The 17,273-nt window shown below is 39.3% G+C and overlaps 2 protein-coding genes across 9 annotated transcripts in view; one reads left to right on the top strand and one right to left on the bottom strand.

The window, feature by feature from the left end:
* The window catches only part of birc6 (baculoviral IAP repeat containing 6), a 132,715-nt gene that overhangs the window by 80,535 nt on the left and 34,907 nt on the right, over nt 1-17,273 (top strand). The window lies entirely within an intron of this gene.
* Nucleotides 273-2,261, bottom strand: LOC306835630 (zinc finger protein 862-like; the record flags this gene model as incomplete). The annotated part of the gene is made up of 2 exons (XM_079362296.1): nt 273-1,119; nt 1,548-2,261. 2 exons carry the CDS (start codon nt 2,259-2,261, stop codon nt 442-444), a joined length of 1,392 nt encoding a protein of 463 aa, XP_079218422.1. The 3' UTR covers nt 273-441.

Below are 17,273 nucleotides of genomic sequence, written 5' to 3'. Positions count from 1 at the left end.
TAACAATATACAGCAGGGCTCCAGACTAACTTTTCTCACCACCGTCCCAGAACCGTCCCGAAAAACTATTTGATCCGTCCCGAAGTGAATTTGAACCGTCCCAAAAACATTTTGCTTATCTTCTGTAATTGTTAGTAGCACAATAAAAACAACATTAGAATGTTAAGGAGATAAAAATAATATTTATTATATTTTATATATATATATATATATATATATATATATATATATATAAATAAATGTTTGATATAAAACTGAGGACAAAGAAAGTATCAGAGAAATACAGGGGCAAAGTTAGTAACAATATGAACACACATTTCAGCTTATCGAACATATAATTTCAGTAATTTGATATAACTATAACTGTTACAGTTATTTAAAAACAGAACAATATGTGCCCCAGAACTTCACAAAATGCCCTCAGTCTTTGTACGTAGGTCTTCATGCCCTGAAGCCACTACTCCACCACTTGGTGACAGCTTTCACTGAGTCATAGTGTTGTGCAGGAGGACCATGAACAGAGATTTGCAATAGGCTGTTGAGCATCTCATTTGACAGGCAGGACCTCCAGTCTGACTTGATCCTCTTCATACTAGAAAAGCCACGCTCACAGCAAGAAGAGCTCATGGGGAGGACAAGACCTATCTCTGCCACCACCTGCATGTGTTGGAACTGGCCTTCCTTTCCTATGGCACCCTGTATCAGACGCTGCCACAGCACCTGGGAATTGAGGTGCCTGTAACAACGGGCAACGAGAATCTTGAGGTCAAGCCACTCTCGCCGAGCTGCCTCCATTGATTTAAAGTCCTCACATGCCACAAGTAGTGGATGGAAATGTTCCATAAAAACATTCAGCTCAGCAGTGCCAAATGTTGCCAGATCAGTGGTGTTTTCTGGCCAGTTGGACAGGTCAAAGAGGGTGGAGGTTGCCTTCAAAACACCAGTCTCCAGACTCTTGAACCTCTCTGACACAAACTCACAGAAGTTGTTGGTGAAGCTAAGCTTGAGGGTGTTGAAGGTGTCATGTGCAGTGTTGCTTCTGCAAATCTGGACACCCTGCCAGGTACTTCCAGCTCCAACCTCCTCCATGAACTTGTATAGCCTTGGACCTGGGTTAGTCTGCAGTTAAAAAAGAAGAAATGTATAGAACATGTTACTAATAGTAACTGTAATCTCACTAAAAAACATACAACTTCAATTATGTTGAGCTGTGATGATATTTAATGAGATTGGGCAATTATAACATATGAATATGTGTGTCAATGGCAAATCAGACATTAAGCAGTTAATGTCAAACTAAAACATAAAAACACAAAATTCACCTGCATGGCCACGAGAGCCAGAGATGTTGTCTGCAGTCCATCTGTGACCATCTGCAAGGTGAGGCCTTCTTGCTGGAACAACAGGCTGAGGTGTTTTAGCTCATGCAAGACATCAAGCATGAGGTGGATGAATAGCAGCATACTGAACTGCTTCAGGGACTGCTGCACAAGCTTTGCCCTCCCCTTCATGGCTGCACTTGCTTCCCTGTCATTAGGGTCACTTGCATGGTTCTCAAAGTGTACCAAAATGGGCCTGTAGTTCCTCATCAAGGCCTCCAATGCATGGGACATGTGTGGTAGCCAGCGAGTACCTTCAATGTTGCCTGGCCTCACAATCGATATCTCCATCGCCTTGGCAATCTCCTGAAGCTCCCGTGAGACCTTTGCAGAGCAGGTATAGTGTTTGTGGATGGCACGTAGCGTTTGTCTTATTTCTTTCAGCTGAGGAATTTCTTTAACACAGTCTAGAGCGGCTAGCTCTAGGCGATGAGCTACACACCAAATTGGGACGAGGGACGGGCACAAACGCTGGAGTCTGGCAGTCACTCCGTTATTGACACCCAGCATAACAGCAGCACCATCACACCCAAAGCCAACCAGACGTTTTTTCAGGTCCTCCTCTCCCACCCCAACCTTCAACAGCCCTGCCAGAATGGCATCCAAAATGCCCTGGCTATGAGCGTGGTCCAGGGCAGTTAACTGGATGAGCTTGTTCACTGGTTTGCCATTCTCGAGGTAGGTGCAATAGATTAGCTCCTGGTCTTTCACAGATCGGTCAACTGAAGAGGCTTCGATAAACATGCGGCATGCCTGGTCATTGCTATAAGTTGTGCCGAGATCTAGACCGTTTGTTTGATGCAGATTCACCAGCTTCGGAAACATGGTGAAGGCGGCTTCTTCTTTGGCAACAAAGTAGGCAATGTTGAAGAGTTTTATCATCTTTTCTTTTATTGCTACATCCATTCTGTCTAAAGCTGACACTAGTGCTCCTCTTTCTGGGTTTAGTCTAACTTTTAGGGCATCTTCAGCTGACTTGTGTAAAGTTGTCTGCATGCTCTTTGATGCTCCTGATTCTGACCTTCTCTCCTGTCACCCCGTGGAACAGGCTGTTCCCCATGGCCTGAGCTGGACAGCTCCTGCATGTTTTGCAGTACATTAGTTGTGCAGTTTCATCATATTCAATAAATGAATAGCTCTTTTTCCAGTCAAGGAGAAGTTTTCTTTTTCGTTTGGCTTCATAGCCAGAGCTGCTTTGTTTCTGAGGAGAAGTGGAAAATACATATTTGGTCAAAACGTTGCATACGTGGAAAGATTTTACAACAATCTTTATTATTCACATATATAAACCTCATAGAAAATACAAATTCACACTAAAAGATGAGGAATCATTTTAAAGTAATCAATTTTAACTGCTTTAAGTTTTATTTTGTAATAGACCCTTACATTTTCTGATATAATATGGATACAGGTAAATGTGATAATTGAGAGAGAGAGAGAGAGAGAGATGCGCTCTTTTCTCCCTGCTGAGAAATAGTTCAAAGTGCCCGTTTATTTTACATTTCTTCTCGTCACATTGCCTTTTACGTTTAAGACCCCCAAATAACACCAATAACTAAAAGAGACCACAACAATGTAACATTGAAATCGTCTTAATAACATTATGCTTGATCTAATACAACTTTAATCACAGCCAACAGTGCCTGGCTGCCTTAAGTTAATGTTACTTAGCGAGGTTATGATCAGTTTCTTACTCTAACGTAACTTGAATGAATGAATGAATGACATTAAAAAAACAAAAGAAATGTGTCCTTACCTCAGAGTCGGGGTTTGTAACTGTAGTTTCTTAAGTTCTCCTCCTTAGATGATGAAGAAAAATCCGCTGACACTGACTTGCTTGCAATGTAAGACATCTATTTACAAAGTCAAGAAACAGCATCAGTCCAGGTTAGTCATGTTCCCTGGGAGAGTCACCAGCCAAATGTGATCCTCCTGAACAAAGGCAAGACCCTCTTATTTATACTGTATTGGCCAACAACAGCAGTACATTTACGACTTCATTTAGGCTTTGATCATTCAGGTGTGCCTCTCCTACAGTCCTGCACCCCCTGTGGTTCCTCAGGACATCTGACTTCAAAGGTTACACAGGTCACCATGAGGTGACTTCTTATCTCCCCCAATGTAGCCTAAGTGTCTGTTCTCATTTCAATACTACATTGTTTCTCTTTTACAATCTTAAGGAATGCCCCCATAAATAAACCCCTACATTGTCTTTGATGTTAAACCAATCTCTAACTTTAAGAACACCATTTGTCCCACCAACAGCTCACATGTTTCAGCAGCACATTTACACTTATTTATATTACCGTAAATTCCGGACTATAAGCCGCTACTTTTTTGTCACGTTTTGAACACTGCGGCTTTTACAAGGATGCGGCTTATTTATGGATTTTTCTTGCGGGACAATGAGCTTCTGCCGCAAAAACATTTGACCTCGTCGCGTCGGATCTTAATATCAGTCATTTTGCGCTTCATGCACGCATCCTCATCATGGAAAACACACGGAGAAATACATATGCTGCAGCTTTCAAGTTAAAGGCGATCGAGCTGGCTGTCAAAGAAGCTAACAGAGCTGCTGCACGTTAAGATGACACTGACAGCGACAACAGAGACTGAGGAAGTGAGTAATGAAGTCATTCTGAGGCAGTGAATGGATGGACTTTTTCTTGTGAAATGTATTAGTGTATTACAGTAATCTTTTTCATCAGCCGTATTACAGACACTGTTCGATAAAGGATTTCCAGTTAGTAGGCTTCGTTTTTGCAGATGTTACCTGTAGCCTACGTATTTAATCAAAAGTTAAAACAATGTTTTTATGTCACGTCTTTCTGTGTAAATAGCTCTTGTTATAACGTGGACACCTGCGGCTTATAATCAAGTGCGGCTTATATATGTACAAATACATTTATTTACCGTAAATTCCGTACTATTGAGCGCACCTGGATATAAGCCGCACCGGCTAAAAATAAGTAAATAAAAGTATTTGTACATATATAAGCCGCACTTGATTATAAGCCGCAGGTGTCCACGCTATAATAAGAGCTATTTACACAGACGTAGGCTACCGGTAACATCCGCAAATACTGTACCGTCCGTACGGACGTTAAAGGACGACGAGAGCGTTCAAATAATAACTTTTAATAACCCGATCACTGTCGGCCGTGACCACGCCGTTTACAGCAGAGAACAAAACCATAACTTGCCGTAACAATCCAACTCTCTCCCCCAGCGTTCTCTCATACAGCCACTCAACACGTTCTCGCTGGTGCATTCACTGACTCTCCACATAATCGGAATTATGAACACATTATCAACTACTGACTTTACAACATGAACCGTTACAATACGAAGCCTAGCCGACGGTGTCTGTAACACGGCTGATGAAAAAGATGACCGTAATATATTTCACAAGAAAAAGTCCATCCATTCACTGCCTCAGAATGACTTCCTTACTCACTTCCTCAGTCTCTGTTGTCGCTGTCAGTGTCATCTTAACGTGCAGCAGCTCTGTTAGCTTCTTTGACAGCCAGGTCGATCGCCTTTAACTTGAAAGCTGCATCATATGTATTTCTCCGTGTGTTTTCCATCATGAGGGTGCGTGCATGAAGCGCAAAATGACTGATATTAAGATCCGACGTGACGAAGTCAAATGTTTTTGCGGCAGAAGCTCATTGTCCCCCATAAAAAATCCATGCATTAGCCGCACCGGAGTAGAAGCCGCAGTGCTCGAAGTGTGAGAAAAAAGTAGCGGCTTATAGTCCGGAATTTACGGTACTTATTTTTAGCCGGTGCGGCTTATATCCAGGTGCGCTCAATAGTCCGGAATTTACGGTACATTATGTCGCATGTAAAATGCACTACATATTCCCCCCTTCGAGACTTTAGTCTCGAAAAAGAATAACACACAAAATACTTATGACATAACCCTCTGAGCATGACTAACATTAAAAATGTTTTTAGAGTGTGAGAGCGAAAAACCCATCAAGCAGACATCTTTCAAATACCATCATTCAATCTAGATAGGAAAATTCTCTCTACGGCCCCACTGCCCATGGCGACCACTTTTCAGTACTCTTAAAACAATTAAAATACTAACAAAATCAAATAACTTTGATGGATGATATACAAATGCATACATTAAGAACCTCAGAAACAAAATAAAAGATTGTTCAAAGTCAGGCTGGTCAACCCATCGCACCTTTCAATGAACTTGTCCTTACCTATTACCACTTTCCCTAAGGATCGAGAAAAGAAATAAAACACCTGAGGTCTTAATACATACATCTTGCACAGGTTTCCAAAAACATCAATATTAAATCTAAATAATATATCACACTAAACATCTAATGTAAAATAATAAAAGAAAAGAAGAATAAATGAGAGTAGGAAAAAGACAAAAGTTGCTTTGTAGGAGTATCAGCTTCTTCCATTGGACTGCAAAGATTGTCCATTCAAGAACTCCCATCATTATCTCCTCATTCAGTCCACTGTCCATCAGGATATCCTCCACTCGCCTACATTTGAACTTTCACATCCTTTAGGCTGAAGGAATCTCTGGACAGTCCATCATGCTCACATTGGTCTCCCCAATACTATCCTAGGAGAGAAATCACAACCAGTATCTTTGCACAACAAAAGCATCAAAAATATAGTCATTTCATATCATACTTTCAAATGATCTCATTGTATGATTAACATATTTCAATGTCCCCCCTTTATCCATGCAGTCACTATTCAATTAAATCCCATGCATTGCAGATTTTAACAATTCAATTTTAACACACATTTTTCACCAACACCTTGGCTTTGCAGATGATATTATTACTCTATTTTATTTTTTCTCTATTTTTATCCTCTTGTTTTATTCACTATTTTATGCTCTATTGAATTTTATTCAAAAACTCTTCACCATTTCACCTGCTTGTAACTTCTTAAAACAAAAACTTATCAACAGAAACTAAAACTTAACCATTTAACAACAGAAAACTTATCAACAGACTGAACGTCAACATTCTCCAAAAAATTATTTCAAACAAATCTTTCTTTATAACTTCCCCCCTTGCACATGAACTAATCATGTGCCCTCTGAATCATCAGACTAGCAGATCTTAGAGTACTACCATCAGCCTTTCACATCATCTCCACAGACCTCAAGTGACCCTCAGTCAGAGGCATAAAGACAACCAAAATATTCTCACTGAAGTCAATGTTAAAGTCCCTTTTAAAATGCACTCAAATGAAAGTAGACACCAACTCACTGCAAATCTACTTTAAGTAAAAGAAACCTATCACTGTCTCTTTTTATTTATTGTTAATTGAAAACAAATGTTTGCAAAATGTGTCCTACAAACATCCTTTTTACTCTTTTCACCAAAACAAAATATCAAATCTCCTCTCAGTCGCATACTCTCTCACCCTCATCCATGTCCTAGCATATGTAGGACTCAATCCTTCTTTTGATCATATCCACATCTCTGCTTACTAGATCCATTCTCAGCACTTACTTATCTCCTTCTTTCTACTTCATCACATCCACCAACATCTTCATCCACATCACTTTCTTTTACCTTTTACCTTTACACATTCCTATTCAAATGAACAAGAAACTTTCATCCTTTTACACTTACTTTTTACCCTCATAACTCCTTTTTTACAACACTCACAAACTTTTCCACTAGTTTTAGTTTTCAAACTGTTCCCTTTTTGAATAGATATGTATCTATATGTTTGCAATTTTTAAATTTAGAGTAGGTTACATCATTTAAGTTAACAAAACTTCTGAGATAGTTTCAAACAAACAAATATCTTTACTGATCACAATGTTCATACCTAAATTTATACTCAAAGTTCAGAACACCTTATCTTCAAGATGAGCTAAGCTGAACCTTCGGTCTACCACTCTTCTGGATTACCTAACCTATTTTCTTCAACTATTTAAACACACAGTAGTACAAATACTCAACTTAGCATTAGGCATTTGTGCTACAATAAACTTCTTCCAAAGCTTAGCTGACTAGTAGCTCTGGACTCCAGTACACTAGAGATATCTTGGACACTGGTGTCATAAATAGTTGATGACTAACAGCACTTAGCACATCCACCAGACAGCCTTCTGGTGTACACCTTATTGTGCAATTCATCTTCCATAAAGCATCTCTTCCTAGAAGTGCAATTGATGTATGTTCTAACACCAATATAGGTATTATTATTTTTGCAATGTCTATAACACAGCTCAATTGGTTGTGTGAGATTAATCAGCTGTTTCACAATCTGCCATTACTTCTAATAGTTGATCTTTACTTTTAATTCTATTTTTTTTTTTTAAATCTTGTTCTGACCCTGACACTACCTGCTGACACCCCCCTTTCGAGTCTTCTGGGCACCCCTAAAAACCTTCTCTGTGCTTCTGTAAGGATTCACAGAGATCAGCTGAAACCTCCTCTGAAGCTTCCTTTTGTCCTATAACAATTATGAGCAAGGTGGCCCACCAGTCCACAATTATAGCATACATCTGGAGGCTGTTGGAAATTTCCTCCTCTACCTCTGCCATAATTTCCCTGACCTCTTCCTCTCCATATCTGTGATCTGCCAAAATCTAACTGTGAAAAAGAAACATTAGGAATCATAGGTGTCGGCACGGCTGGCTGAAACTGTATCTGTCCCTGCTGGGGTTGAGGTGATATTTGATTTGGTTGAGGCTGACTCTGCATAACAACAACTTCTTTCTTCTCTTTATTCTTATTATCCACCAGCTGTATTTGATTAAGTTTTCTGATGATATCCTCATCCTGTTCTTTCTGATCATGCTCCTTTTTCCTTCTCTCTTTTGAGGCTTCTAACAATTTCTGTCCCTCAGTTTCAAACATCTGCAGAATGCCAAGTTCAGTTTGTCTTTTCTCCTTACGCCTTTTCCCTTTCCTTCCTTTCTTCTGATTAACTTTATAAGTGGACACAAGAACCTGCATTGTTTTAATCACATCTAGGTTCAAAGTCCCTTCTTTTGGCCAGGGTTGGTCACTGTCAGACCAACGTTTGCTCCATTTTTGTGATATTTTTGCAACATTTTTAACCAGTGGATTAATCTTCTGCACAACAGCAACAGAAGTGACTGCTTGCGTAATTTTAGTACTCATCATTGACATTAAAATGATCCTCTTATTTCATTGAAATATAAATTGAACAACGTTAATCAAATCTAGATAGATAGACAAATTATTGATCCTAAGCAAAATTGAAAACATCCAGTATCAATATACCAGACGTAAAACACCAAATATAGCACTCTGCTACCACACTTAAAACCACTCCAAAAAGAGACAAAAAACTTCCTACTATGAAAGTACAATTGCGTATGTATCACCTAATGCATCTAATCACATCCAATTATCTCACTATGGAAATAGAATCAACATTCCATCTCAAGACAACTCACACCAAACTAAACCTTCCTTAGATGATGAAACCCTCATTCATAGCACTCAACACTTTTGAATCAAATCAACTTTCCAACACAATAAGCAACCCAACCAACACTGCTTCATTAATCAACCAAATGCATCAGTCTGTTGCCAAGATTCCTCCTAAAAATTACCCTTTAATTTACCATAATCCTATATGCAAAAACAAACCAAACATATCATAAACTACTAGTTTACAAATGTATGTGCTCATAGATAAATGCAGGTGTCTGTTGAAAGAGTTTATGAATAAAATCGTACTGGCCTTGATCAAGCTTAAGGATTCCTATGAGTTGTCATCTGCAAAGCTTCAGTGTCCATGAATCACTGCATGGTGTCCGCTCATCTGCCTTTTGGACTGCTTCACTTCAGACTGAGGAAGTGAGTAATGAAGTCATTCTGAGGCAGTGAATGGATGGACTTTTTCTTGTGAAATATATTACGGTCATCTTTTTCATCAGCCGTGTTACAGACACCGTCGGCTAGGCTTCGTATTGTAACGGTTCATGTTGTAAAGTCAGTAGTTGATAATGTGTTCATAATTCCGATTATGTGGAGAGTCAGTGAATGCACCAGCGAGATTATTAAAAGTTATTATTTGAACGCTCTCGTCGTCCTTTAACGTCCGTACGGACGCTACAGTATTTGCGGATGTTACCGGTAGCCTACGTCTGTGTAAATAGCTCTTGTTATAGCGTGGACACCTGCGGCTTATAATCAAGTGCGGCTTATATATGTACAAATACATTTATTTACTTATTTTTAGCCGGTGCGGCTTATATCCAGGTGCGCTCAATAGTACGGAATTTACGGTAAACTTCAGATATAAAACAACAGATAATTCAATGTTGAAAAAATGAAAATGGACTCAAAACTAAGAACAACTATTACAATTGTTTTTTATTTCAACAAGTGTGGCACAATATTTATTTTTTATTTTATTTTATAGTTTATTTTATGTTTATCATTAATGTTAGTGTACTTTTAATTGAATTATCTTACCAATAAGATAAAAGTAAACAATCAATGTTTGAATAGTTCAATGATTATTTATTTCCCAAAAATAAAAACTAAACTTTTTTTCTCTAAAGATTTAGTGGATCATTTTCAGAATGTGGGATAACTGTGTAGATTCTTGAAGTTTAATCTAGGGTTTAATTGATCATTTCTTAATCTTATATTGTATTTAAACCCCTAAAGAACATATCATTCCCTCTGATATCTCCTTAACTTTATTGTATCTCTCTTATCTAACAAAGAGAAAAAGAAGGGAGGAGGCTCTCTCTCCTCTCTCAGAAGCAATAAACTGTTTAACACATTTAAAGCACCTCCTCTTGCTCCACCTCTTAAATTAAACCACTTCCAGTATGAGCTGACCATCACAGAGTAAGCATCCTATCTAAAAATCCTCTTAAAGTCAGATCAAACCAACACCACAAAAATCACACATACACAAACAGACAAAAAAAAACACACACCAACATATCAACCCAAACGCACCTCAACAGAAAATATTTTCTTTTATTCTACCTAAATATATACATATTAAACAAACTGTCCTTGTTGGTCTCTCCACTTCTCCTCAGACTCAACAAAGCTCATATTTTTATCTAATGCATAAATGTCCTTTGAAACAAAGGCTCATATACTTTACAACATATACAAATGTCCCCTTTTAGGCTCATATTTTTATCTGGTTAAACAAAGTCCTATAAGGGGCTCATAGGTATTTAAACACTGAAGAAACAAACATGTCTCTCCTCATGACTTTACCAACTCTCCTTTCATCAATCTACTACATACACATACATATATTCTATTTTTTCAAATACACACAAACACACAGACATTACACAGAACTCAACACAGACAACAAGACTGTCCTGCAGCCCACATTGTCACACACCCAGGATCCATTAGCACACACACCTCCAAAGAACTCCACCATTCTATGTTACTTTAAAGTTTTTTTTTAATTCTAAGATTTTTCTCTGATGCATCAACAAAAATTCTTTGTTGCCACATTTTAGTCTTTTAACTCTTTTTTGTATGTTACCCCTTGACTATACGTTTATTTTATCTTTTAGTTATCACCCTCATAATTCAGTTCACAAATCAGACTACATCCCATTAAAGCCAACTTTCACTCGAAAGCTAAAATACACATGTCTTACTGTTATGATCTGGGCCCTGATTCATACTCTTGCATGGTGTTTTTTTTTAACTTCCTTATTACTAATTCTGCTATACTAACTCTAACTCTTTTTTCTTCCTTTCTTCTTCTTCTTTTTCAGCACTAGAGCCTGTTTTAAATCCCTTTTTGAACCCCAAAAACAGCCTCAAAGCATATTTTAAATCCCAAAAACCCCATGTTTCAACCCTTTATTCTGAACCCCTTTTAATTTTTAATTTTAAACCCCATAAATCCCCAATTTAGACAGAAATTACTTCAAACATTAACACATCATCTCTTTTCACTCCAAGTTCTTTGACAGTGGAGCCAGCACAACTACCTCAACAAAAATCAGCACTCTGACATGTGTGCACTCACCCAAAATGCTGCAGAATTGAAGAAGCTTCAATTGTGGCTGAAAAATGCTCCAAACTGACCCTGCTCGCAGCGCCATTAATGTAGTTTCTTAAGTTCTCCTCCTTAGACGATGATGTGTAGATGATGAAGAAAAATCCGCTGACACTGACTTGCTTGTAATGTAAGACATCTATTTACAAAGTCAAGAAACAGCATCAGTCCAGGTTAGTCATGTTCCCTGGGAGAGTCACCAGCCAAATGTGATCCTCCTGAACAAAGGCAAGACCCTCTTATTTATACAGTATTGGCCAACAACAGCAGTACATTTACGACTTCATTTAGGCTTTGATCATTCAGGTGTGCCTCTCCTACAGTCCTGCACCCCCTGTGGTTCCTCAGGACATCTGACTTCAAAGGTTACACAGGTCACCATGAGGTGACTTCTTATCTCCCCCAATGTAGCCTAAGTGTCTGTTCTCATTTCAATACTACATTGTTTCTCTTTTACAATCTTAAGGAATGCCCCCATAAATAAACCCCTACATTGTCTTTGATGTTAAACCAATCTCTAACTTTAAGAACACCATTTGTCCCACCAACAGCTCACATGTTTCAGCAGCACATTTACACTTATTTATATTACATTATGTCGCATGTAAAATACACTACATAACATTAGAAAATGATGCGGCAGCGGAAGTGCCCTCTCGAGGCTCGATCGGCGTAATCTTTAACCAACGTAACATACTTGTGCTGGTCCTGTCAGCAAGCCGTTTTTTAATGAGGGGATATATGGACCGGCAAGCGGCGGGAAAACTTTAGAATGTTTATATTGGGTCTCACGCACAGTAACCAAAATATACATATTGTAGCGCGAGGAGATGCGCTGACTTGTAGTCAGCTGGTGGTGTAGTATCTCCTTTACTTAGCGGAGGTTTTGACAAATACCCGTCCCGACGGTGTCCCGGGGGAGATTTCAGTTCGTCCCAAACACGTTTTTTTATCGTCCCCGGGACGACAGGACGCCGTTAGTCTCGAGCCCTGATATACAGGCTGATTATATGAAATGTCTAATGTCTTCAAAGCTAAATCAAGACAGAACTTGTTTGTGGAATAATAATTTAGCAAATATATATTTAAAGTTTCTCAATTTCCTTATCTGACATAATGATTGATTCTGTGATTGATTCAACAGAACATAATGCTTTCTCAATTAAATGTACTGTAACAGATGTGTCGGCTACACAAAGCAGTATTTGCTATTTCAGCCATTAAAACATGTTTGGCCTGTATTTTTCATCTACCTGGTGTCTACCACCAAAACTGTAAAACCTCAGATTATTTATCAATATGTGTAGTCTCTAAAGTTTGGAAAATCGGCCGACAATTTTAAAATCCTTATTTCAGCCCTGATCAGAACAGCTTGTTTCTGTGTCTGTAGCTTTAAATGCAAATGCACTGTGTCTGACCACGCCCCTCTCGATGGGCTCAGCTCAGCCGTTGGATCACTTCAGTCAATCTCAATGACCTAATATTGGGTCAATATTCCCGCCGTGGCTTAAATCAACCCAGTGAAACGACCCAGAAGATGAGGACCCAGCAATTGGGTCATGTAAATGACCCAGCATTATTTAGGGAGTATATGAACGTTGTGAAGGGAGTCCTCTTTTTAGTAGTTTCTGTGAGCACAAAAAAAAAAAAGTTTCCATATTGTGCCTTCCCGAGTTCTTACTTTGTCATGTGAATTGTTCTTTGTAAAGAACTTGTTATTAAACATTATAGTGGCGGTGCTTTGCTTTGGAAGGGAACAGGAAGCTCATATGAAATCTTGTCATTCTGATTATTCATATTAATACATTGGTTTGGTTATAGATAATTTTTTTCCTTTTTTTAATTTATTATTTATTGTCATGTTATGGTGGAAACTGTTGAAGTAAAGAGTAAGGGAAGACAAAGAATACATTTGTGTTTCAAAGTTGAAAGATTTAGTGCATGTAGTCTACTTTCTGAAGGTAAAACAAACTCAAATAAAAAGTATCGTAGAGTGATTTTTAAATTTATTGTTCAATTAGAACTGGATTTATTTTTTAATTGTGGGAAGAAACCGGAGCTCCCCGGAGTAAACCCACACCGCACTGTAGTTCACATCAGCGCGGCCCTTTGGATAGTAAAGTCTGATGTTGATATGGCGGGTCTGATTATGTGACATAACTGATATCAGATATCAGTGGGATCTTGGCTACTGTCTATAAGAAGATTGGTAAAGCTTCCTTGCGCTGTTGTGAAAGTGACTCTGGCTTTTGGACCGTGTTGTCTGTGGTGGACGTGGCTTCATCGGGCTGTCACTTTCTCTTACAGTACCTGTGATGGGTGTATATGGCAGCCTCAATATTTCTTTACTACTGGGCTCCTCACTATAAGGAGATGGGTAACGCTTCCTTGCGCTAATGAAAGGTTCACCCAGCTCTGTGGTTTGTGGCTCATGTGGCCTCAGCGGGGTCATGGGATGCGGTAGAGTACTTTGGTAAGTTGCGAATGGCTGCCACTCTCTCCTACTTTGTCCTGACTTCTGATTGGATGCATGCAAAGATTCCTGCACACTCCTAGGGCTGATGAAAGAAACACCCTGGCCTTTGGACCGTGTTGTCTGTGGTGGACATGGCTTCATCGGGCTGTCACTTTCTCTTACAGTACCTTTGTTGGGTATATGTGGCAGCCCCAATATTTCTTTACTACTGGGCTTCTCACTATAAGGAGATGGGTAACGCTTCCTTGCGCTGATGAAAGATTCACCCAGCTCTTTGGATTGTGGCTCACGTGGCCTCAGCGGGGTCTTACGACGCGGTAGACTACTTTGGTAAGTTGCGAATGGCTGCCATTCTCTCCTTCTTAGTCCTGACTTCTGATTGGATGCATGCAAAGATTCCTGCACACTCCTAGGGCTGATGAAAGAAACACCCTGGCCTTTGGATTGTGGCGTCACTGGTTGATGCTGCTTTTGTGAAATGTGTGGCTGACTATCTTCGTTCTGCATAGGTGGTGACCCAACTGTCGTGGCAGTTGTTTGAGAGCGCTGCTTAGATGAACAAAGTTGTTCTGGTTTCACTGAGGTTTTGGATTGTGCAGTCTGTGGCAGACTTGGCTTCAGCTTAGTCAGATCATCCTTCTTGGCATTTAGGGGTTTTTGATGACTTGCCGCAGGGACATTGTGATGGGGAGGAGTCTGAAGTGTACCCTTACGGGTGTGCTCCCCTGCATTAAAGACATTTCTCGACTGTGTTGGTTGAACAGATTTTTTGGTCCTCTTCTTGAAAGATTTTTGAGGTTGCATACTGTCAATGTCAATGTTGTCATCTGAGTCCCCTTGATTTTCTGCATCAAGAAAAGCTTCAATGACAATCATCTCATTGATCTTCTCCTCCACAAAACTCAAGGAGGATAGGACGTCCTGAGAAAAGCTGCTCACATCATCCTGAATTACTGTAGAGTCATACTCTATCTGATAGCAAATGTTTTGTAATCTACTCTTGGCCTGGTCTATGAATTTTGTTTTGATGGCGTTTTGGTTTTCATATTTCTCAGCCCGTTCCTCCATTTCACTTCCTTGCTCCTGTAAACTTCTGAGCTGCAGGGAAATGTCTTGATCGTGTTGTACATCTGCTTCTGTTAGCTGCTCCATCTCAGATATCAAATGACTGTTTTCATCTCTGAGAGCCTCAGTGTTTGTGTTTTGGTCAAGGATGAGTTTTTCTAGAACAGAGGAGTTGTAATCCGCCCGGATTAATCGTGTGACCGCCAGGTCTAAGTCTTCCTCCCCTGTCATACTCTGCATCATCTCAAACATTTCCTTCAGCTCGTCCAGAGACTTCTCTCCTGCACATATCCTCTTTAGCTCGTAAATCCTCTTGAGAGACAACTCTTTACGTCCCGTCTTATGACTTAACTTTTGCTTAGACTTTTTAACGAAGAGTTGTTGCCGTCTGCGCTCTTTTTCCAGAGTAGCGGTCAGTTGGCCCACGTCGTCATTATACCGTTGAAGTTTCTCTTCTGCCTCAGCCTTCTTCGTTTTCAGTGTCTTTTTTTTTTTTCTACATGCATTATGAACAGCATTAGCCTCGTGCTGAAGTTTAGTATTCAACGTCTCGTCCGCCTTATGTTTCTTTTCGAACCGTTTTTTGTCATTTAGAAAAGACTCATGTTCTTTTTCTAAAAACCCCTCCTCCTTCTTCAAATGAGTGATGTCTACATTACCTTGACTGACGCAAGAAAGGGCAAATACCTTCCTCCTTTCATACCTCTCTATAAGCTCTTCCCTTCTGTCAAGGTTTGCGAGTATTCTATAATCGTGGTCCCGTGCCCTTAGATGCTTTATCGTCTGCCTCTTTTCTTTTGACTTTTCGCGACGCCATTTATCTTGGTTCTCCTCCAACTTTCGAGAAAGTTTGCCGTACAGCTTTAACGCATCTCTAAGTCTTTCCTCGTCCTCTGTATCACGCTCCTCGAGCGTCATGCTGTAACATGGACCCGCCTCTGTGCTGAACTCTTCATTCTCCCTTCGCAGAATTGTAAGATCACGGTTGTCAGTGAAGTCGGTGTTCTTCTCCCTCCTTAAGTTTTCCTTCATTTGTCTTTGTTTAAATATAAGCTGTTTTTGGAGCTGAGCTAACTCTGACTCTAGAGCTTCCATCTCAAAGTCTGGTAAATCAGTTGTGACATTCCTAGATTTAGCCATGGCTTTTAAAGTCAGCAGCTAAAAGTTGAAAATCAGATCCTGTTGAGTATACCGTCAGCTCACTGGTTGCTGTTGAGTTCAAGAACAATTTACCAAAGACATTTGATAGTTACTTTTTGTCTTTGATCTCTTGCATCACTGATGATGTCATATTCCAGATGATGTCACATTCTAGATATTCAAATGTAAACAGAAATGTTAAGATGAAAAAAATTACAAAAGATTCCAAAGACTACAGGTGTCAAATTTAGTTGCCAAGCAACCCCAGCAGTCCTCTGACAGCCTGTAGTGAATGAATCTGTCAACACAAAGAAAACACGTTTTCTTTTATTATTATTATTTGAAATTGTTTGTGAACTTCAATTATTAAATATAATTTTCTGCTAAATATAGTTTTATACTTGTACAGGAAATAAATAATGGCAGTTGCCCATTTTCAATAATAATAAAAATGTATTTTTTTTAATGATTTTCTTTTTGCTGTCACAGCAATCTCAGTTGTAAATGAATGAACTTTTGGTGCGCCATACTTTTACAGCACTTTGCCTATTCCTGTAAAGGCAAAAACAACAAAGACCATGAATATTCAAAATAGCATATATCAGAAATGTAACAGTCTCATAATTCAGTCCACATCATGCCCCTGTTATTATTAGTACACAGCCATCTCAGAGGCTCAACTTCAAAAACTTCAATTGTTAGATGTCTAAGGAGCCCTAACATCTGAACCTTGTTTTGTCTGTTTTCAGTCTTTTTCCAAGCTGAGAAACCATCGACTGTCCAACATTTGCATCACTTCTAAACTGTCTTGCCAACATTGCAGGCCCTAATGAAAAAGCCAATGATTTGTCACTGCATGCATGACTTCTATTTGGAGCTGTTATCCGTGTCACTTCTGTCAATTCAGAGGAAGGCGATAAAGATATCAGTGGCGCTTCAGTAAGAAACTCCTCTTTTCTTTTGTTTCTGACCAAATCAAGAAAAAACAAAAAAGCTCTCTGATGAAAAATAATGGATTTGTGGGATTCAAAGGGCAGCACACAGATTGTAGGAGCCTAATGTCACATTTTATGCTTCTTTGCTGAATATCTTCTCTGAAAAATATATTTCCAAAACTTCAGTTTCCAATGCATGGGACATGTGTGGTAGCCAGCGAGTACCTTCAATGTTGCCTG

The sequence above is a fragment of the Symphodus melops genome, assembly GCF_947650265.1.
Source record: "Symphodus melops genome assembly, chromosome: 15".
NCBI lineage: Eukaryota > Metazoa > Chordata > Actinopteri > Labriformes > Labridae > Symphodus > Symphodus melops.
Note: the sequence above shows the minus strand (reverse complement) of the source record. Positions and strands in the feature narration are given on the sequence as shown.